Genomic DNA, 7,509 nt, shown 5'->3' with positions numbered 1-7,509 from the left:
TGGATCTAGGTTCGTGAAGAGGGGAATCCGAAAAAAATGAGAAATGGGAGAAAGTACGGGGTGTCAGCTTTTTGCCCCAATTCCTCTCAAATAGAGAGGATTTGGGTTTCCATAAAAAACCCATGTTTTTACCACTTTATAGATTTCTAAATCTATAAAAAAAATTTGAACCAAACTTAATATTAGGATTCATATGGAATTCTTTATTTACGATTTTACCCCTGTCAGATCCAAATGCTATTCCTTTTCCATAAAACGAGTGAAACAAACAGCCCCTAAAATTACTTGATATTTTCTCATCTTTATTAGTGTCCATCATGTAAAATTCCTCTTCCATTAGTTCCATTGGTAATGTTAACTATACAGAAGGATGACTCAGCAATGAAATGAAGTGCTTTAAGAGTATATATATATATATATATAGGGTGAGGTTCTAATAAAAACCTCTTTAGCCTAAAAACTAAAAACCATCGTGGGTCATTGGATCTATCTCATCCAATGGTTGATATTAGAGCTTATACTGCAGTGAATCCAGATTCAGTGATGGCAATAAATGCCATTATTAAAGAGTACAATAAATTTGTCTGCCATTAAAGAGTGCAATAAATGCCATTATTCTTCAAAAAATAAACACCTCACATAACTGAATCTGGATTCACTACAATAAATATCATTATTCTTCAAAAAACAAACACCTCATATAACTGAATCTAGATTCACTGCAGTGAATCCAGATTTACTGGAGTGAATCGAGATTCACTGTAGTGAATCTCGATTCACTGTAGTGAATCCAGATTCAGTTATGTGAGGTGAAACTGGATTCGCTGGATTGAATCTGGATTCAATCCAGTGAATCTGGATTCATTGGTTGTTTGTTGCCCCTATTTATTGCACTCGGTATAATAATGGCATTTATTGCACTCTTTAATGGCATTTAGTGCAATAAATAGGTTTTTAGTTTTTAGGCTAAGGAGGTTTTTATTAGAACCTCACCCTATATATATATATATATAATATATATATATAATATTAGTATATATATATATATATATATATACATATATATATATATTAATATATATAATAGAAGTTGTGGCTTGGTAGTGAGGTGACATAATCCTCTCCACTCATTCAAATGGTTGCATATCCCGCATAGGACACTTCAAACCCATGTGAATGTGGTCCCCCATTTGAATGAGTGGAGGAGATTGTGCCACCTCACTATAATAAGCCAAAATTTGTGCTTGGATGCCAAACATACTCATATTTCTCATATATATATATATACATATATATATATATTATATATATATATATATATAGATAGAGAGAGAGAGAGAGAGATAAACTTATGTCAACTTAAGTGCATCTCCACTAAGTTTCTAAGTCAGTGATGATCACTTGATTAGGTTACATTGTGGATGTATCCCGCTCCGTTGAACTTGATCTACATATTCTAAAACCCCAACACACCAAATTTGGGGTGAACCCGTCGTGGTTTGATCCTCCGTCGAGCCATGTAAATTCTATTCTATCGAAACCGTTAAAAATTGATACGAGTGGATGAAGGGTCAAACCACGATGGGTTCACCCCAAATTTTGGTGTTTTGAGTTTAAAAAATATGTAAATCAGTTCAACGAACGGATCATCCACAATTAGCTCATCAAGTGATCATCATTGACTAAGAAACTTAGTGAACATCAAATTAAGTTGACATAAGTTTCTCTCCTCTCTCTCTCTCTCTTCTCTCTATATATAATATATATATATATATAATATAATATATATATATATAATATATATATATATATAATAAATATATGAAGAAACGGGAGGTAGAGCGCTGGCAGCGAAGAAATTTCCTACGCTGCAAGTGTATGACATGTGAGCCCCCTATTAGTACACATCGGTGTAGGGCTCACATGTCATACACTTGCAGCGTAGGAAATTTTATACGTTGCCAGCTCACCTCCGTTTTCTCATATATATATATATATATATATATATATATATATATATATATATATATATATATATATATATAATATATATATAGTAAAACTCCTAATCCACTTAATGTGAATAGGAGGTCTTGTCCACCAAACTTTTTATCCACTCATTCTTGTCTCAAGATTTGTGCATCAAAAGATGCACAAATCTTAAAAAGATTTTTTATATCTATCACGAATCTCAATGAATATTCAACGGTTAAAAAAGTTGGTGGATGACTTATCTCTATCCACTTAGGAGGTGACATAAGCTTTTTACCTATATATATAATATATATATAATATAATATAATATAATATATATAATATATATATATATATATATATATATATATAATATATATATATATAGAGAATATGGGTATGCTTGGTACCAAGCATAAATTTTGTGTTTGGTATGAAGGTGACACAATCCCTCCACTCATTCATAGAGGGACCATATTCACAATGGGTTAAGGAGTACATGTGGATATGGCAACCATTATAATGAGTGAGGGGATTATTCCACTCACTACCATGCATAATTTTTGTGCTTGGTATCAGCAATACCCCATCTCTCTCCTCTCTGCTCTATAACATATATATATATAATATAATATAATAATATATATATATATATTATATATAAATATAATATATATATTTTATATAAATATCAAAAAGTGGACACAAGGCTTTTATACTAAAGGTTTTGGATTAGTAGATCAAAAACAGAATACATGGAATGTATTTTTAGTAAAACTAGAAAGAGAAAAGAATCTACAGTACATATTGATGGTCAAGAAATATCTAAAAGTAATCAATTTCGTTATTTAGGATCAATCATTCAACATGATTGTGAGATTGAGGATATGTTGTCAAACGAATCATATCGTGGTGGTTAAATTGGAGGAGTGCTTTTGACAGTCTAGTGTAAATGTAGAATACCTGTTAAACTTAAAGGAAAAATTCTATACGACAATTATAAAACCAACAATATTTTATGGATCAGAATATTGTACAATTAAAATAATATGTGCAAAAAACGAATATAGCAGAAATGAGAATGTTAAGGTGATCTTGTGGGTATACACTAATAGATATGATAAAAAATGAGTGCATCCGTATTAAATTAGAGATTGCTCCTATAGAGGATAAAATGAGAGAGAATTGATTAAGATTGTATGATCATGTACAACGTAGATCTCTTAGTGCGTCAGTTAAGAGAAGTGATAATATATTATAATTAATGGAGCAAAGAGATCCAGAGAAAGACTTGGAAGGACTTAGTTGGAATTAATTAGGAAGTACATGGTCATGGTTAGCTTAATAGAGGATATTGAACCATAATAGAACGGAATGAAAGAATATAATTCATATAGTTGACCCCAAACGCTTAGAATAGAGGCTTTGCTGCTGCTGTTGTTTACAGACGTATAGTAAAAGAGGATGAACGCATAACTTTTAACTGTCTTTGTGATATTAGGCAGAAGATGAAACAATAATATGAAGTGCTTTACCAGAAAATAAAGAAATTGAAAAAAAAAAGCATAACAAAAGAGATTAGAACCTTCTATTCCTTTTATAGGCCAATCATGCAACCCTCATAAAGGAATGAATCCCATCATTGACCCTTTTGAGCGGCACAAGTAATGAGTCCTAAGTATTATGAAAACAGGGACAGCCCAGCTCATTTCAACACCAACTGATTGTAAAGGTGTCGATCAGAAAAAAAGTTATATTCAAGCCAAATCTATCAACAGATTGATGCCGAACACGATACACTCTCCATTAAAGAAAGGATAGATTCCGTTGCAAGTTATTATAAGCCTAAACTGTCAAAATAATTGAAAGAAAAATAGAATAATTAAATGAGAGTGAAGAGTGGGCATGAGATAAGAGTAGACCTCACATGTCTTGGATTATACTTCACATGGTTTTGTACTTTGCAGGGGGTTTATTAAGAGAAATCAGCGCAACACACCAAATCTTGGTGATTGCTTTTTTTTTTTTAATGCAACTTGTTAGACTTTTATCACAAAACTCAGGGCATCTGTAAACATTTCATAGATGTTAATTAGTATAGAGACCAGCCAATAAAAAATTTAGTATAAAGACAAAGTCAACCCCTGGGCATCTATCAAAAGAACAGTATATTTCTCAAGAATAGCAGAAACATGATTAAAAAATGCTATATAGATCTCAAACATGCTAAAATTTCCATTGATTCTATAAAGATATAGAAATGACAAGAAAACATGAAGAATAAAAAATTTAAGCCATGCAGTGATTACCACAATCATATTTTCACCAGGACTATATTTTCCAAGAAAAAGAAAATATTTGAAAAAAAATTCAAAGAGATTAACCTGTTTTATTCAGTCAAGATGAGATTTCCTAATCCAGTTGCTGTCGAGCCAGAGACAGAACCACCTCTCCGATTCTTCCATAGGACTTCTGCCTTCACTTCTTGGAGTTTCACTTTCTTATCACTACCTTCTCAAAATTCTAAGTTATTCCTTGGCTATCTGATTGTTTATCAGAATATCAACGGCAATCTGTAGACATATGTGAGCATAATCAGCACCAACAGCCATTACCAGCAATTGTTCTCAACTGACAATAATAACTTATAAATGTACAGCTCAAGCCCTTAAATTTCTAGGTTTTTTGACTGTCATCTATCTATCATTTGTTACAGTGAACAGATAAATATTACAATGTGATACTTGTATAATCTAGTAGTAACAAAATATCAATGGCCTACTAGGGAAAATGGTCAGTTAAGTAAGACGATGAAGGCCTGTGCTCTTTCATGTAACCTCCAAAAGCTTTCCTATATGATAAACTTGATTTATTCATTCTTAGTGTCAAACTCTACGAATGTTCGTCCGCAGAAAAAATTAGTTATCTTTGAGAGATAACAGATGCCTTAGCATTAAATAAAGTGCTTTATTAACAGTAAAATAGGGAAGCTCGAAGAATTTAACAAAAGCAAGTGAATGCACTACTTATGCAATACAATGTAACTAATAAAGGCATTGGAACCTTCTATTGACTCATGTAATCTTCGAATAGGAATGAAACCCATTATTGACACTTTTGAGCAGGTACTCAATCATGGAAACATAGACATCCCAACGAATTTTCATGAGACAAATAGAAAAGTGATGGGTCCTCAATCATGGAAACATAGACATCCCAACTAATTTTCATAAAACCAATAGAAAAGTGGCTTTCAAGCAAAATCCATCAACAAATTTATACCAAGAACAGTACACTTTACTAAAGAGAGAAAATGATTCTGTTGCAAGTCTTTGAGGCCCAACTGTCAACGTATAAACAACAGCATATGAGTGAAGACATCACCTGCCTTTAGATAAACCTTCACATGGCTTGTACCTTAAAGGGGATTAAGATATCAGCTACACATACAAAATGATGATGGCCTGCTTTATTTTATTTGCGAGCAAGGTTATCGATAGCGGATATCGCGTAGTGGTGAGGCATCGCTAAGGCTATTTGGAGCTATTGCAGTAAAATAGAGGTAAAAAACGTAAAGTCAAATAACGGTCTAATTTAGATATGTATAAATATTAGGAAAATAAGAAAAAATATAGAAAAGTTTAGAAAATCTAAAAGTGCATTTGATGATTTAAGGAGATCCTAAACATGAAATAGACATGTAACCGTCACACAATATTGAATACAACTGGAGGAGTCAAAGAGTCGTCATCTTCGAGAATATGAGCTAAGCGGTGAGAGGATTGCAGTAGGAGGAACTCACGGTGAGAGGAAGTGCTAAGGGAGGTGCCAGAGGATATGGGAGGCAGCTGGAGTACACGTGGTGGGATGTAGTTATTGCGAGTCGGGTTTAATTTTTAAAAAATAAATCTCAAACCGCTTTTAAATAGCGATAAAAAAGCGGAACTTGTCGCAATCGCCCGCTATTCACTGCTATGGTGCGCTATTAGCCGTTTTTGCAAGTAAAAAACGCATATTACGCAATATATCACCACTATTGGGCGATAACGTAGCGGGAAGGGGCCGCTAACGCTATTAGCGCCTCTATTGCGGGGCTATTTACCGCTATTTATAACAGTGTTTGCGAGTTGTTAGTTAAGAAACATTAATTCTAGAATTTTTTTCCCACTAACTTGAAACATCAGTGCTCATGTCACAGTTGTTGTTAGGTAGCATAAAGACAGTCAATCCCTGAGGCATCCACCAAGACATCGTATTTCTCAAGCACAAAAGAGACATAATGTAGAAAAAAGGTATTTAATGTAGATCTCAAACACAGTAGTGTTTTTAATAAGAGTTGGTTGCGGATAGACCCTGGGAGTTATCTAGTTGTAGATAGAACCCCTGTGTGCGTGTTCTTTTTTTTTGGCTTTTCTATCCTCAGAAAAAGAAATTTGTTTATTGACAGATAGACCTCCAGAGGGTAAAAGAGTCCAAAAAGTTCACTCAGGGTGTTTATCTGCAACAATAGATTATTGCACTACAAAGGGCTAGGTCATGCAATGACATTGCCACAATTACCTTTTAACAAGGACTATTTTTTTTTTTTCATAGAAAAAGAACGTGAAAAGATTAAATGTCATTAACCTTTTTTCCTCAGTTGTGTTGCCGTTTCTGAACCCTCTTACTCACTAAGCCAGAAACAGAACCTCCTCTCTGTTTCTTCTTAGGTTTCCGGCCTCTTTTTTTCCCAGTATAGCAGGGTCTCAGAACTGGTACATAACCATTTTCTTCTTCAGGACCTGGTTCTCCTATCGAAGGTTTACCGGTAGGCTTTGCATCCTCAGAGCAGGACTTGGTTTCTTCCTTCACTTCTTGGAATTTCACTGTCCCATGTGTGACCTTCTCAAAATTCTCAATCTCTTCCTCAGCCTCCTGATAGATTATCAAAACATCATCAGCAATCCTATTCAAAATCGGGTCGGTTCAACTTGTAGCTGAGATTGTGCAGAAAGCGAGGATGGTGTTGTAACATTTCTTAATCGTTCTACTTGAAAAGAAATTTGACCCTTGTTCTGAAATTGAAAGAGGTTTTGATACTCACAAATGCTTTTCTCTTGATTCATGCTCTTGAATATTGATATGTTTTTATGGAGATTTGGTGAATAACTGAGTATTGGCTATGTTGTTTGTCTAGAATGTGCATATCTTTAATGGACTCAAGAGGTTAAGATTCTGATGAAATAGTCCTTACAGGCTTAATTGCAAATAATCCTTATATATGGTCATGAGGTGGCGGCTCATATAGCAAAATGAGCTACCAAGAGATATAAGTGTGAAGTCCACACCTTTTGATGTGACTTTCACGGTGGGCCTCATCACATGGCTATCTCTTGGTAGATGGTACCTCATACCCATTATTACACACACACACATAAAGCATAAACAACACCATCAACTGTTACTGGTAATTATTTGGCATGACAATTATAATGTATAAAATAACTGCACAAGACCTCAAATTTCTTGAGTGTTTTAAAAACCTTTATATACCCT

The 7,509-nt window shown here is 33.9% G+C and overlaps 1 protein-coding gene across 2 annotated transcripts in view; it reads right to left on the bottom strand.

Moving 5' to 3' along the window:
- LOC109830196 overlaps nucleotides 4,186–7,509 on the bottom strand; it is a 7,581-nt gene continuing 4,257 nt past the window's right edge. For both annotated transcript variants that reach the window (XM_020397383.1, XM_020397382.1), the window contains 2 exons: nucleotides 6,601–6,888; nucleotides 4,186–4,547 (listed from right to left, as the gene is read on the bottom strand). In XM_020397383.1, coding sequence (XP_020252972.1) covers nucleotides 6,610–6,888 — 279 coding nt within the window. In that variant the 3' untranslated portion in view covers nucleotides 4,186–4,547; nucleotides 6,601–6,609. The remainder of the gene's footprint in view (nucleotides 4,548–6,600; nucleotides 6,889–7,509) is intronic.

The sequence above is a fragment of the Asparagus officinalis genome, chromosome 2 (genome assembly GCF_001876935.1).
Source record: "Asparagus officinalis chromosome 2, Aspof.V1, whole genome shotgun sequence".
In the NCBI taxonomy this organism is placed as follows: Eukaryota; Viridiplantae; Streptophyta; class Magnoliopsida; order Asparagales; family Asparagaceae; genus Asparagus; species Asparagus officinalis.
The sequence above is the reverse complement of the archived record's forward strand: the minus strand, read 5'-3'. Positions and strand labels throughout refer to the sequence as shown.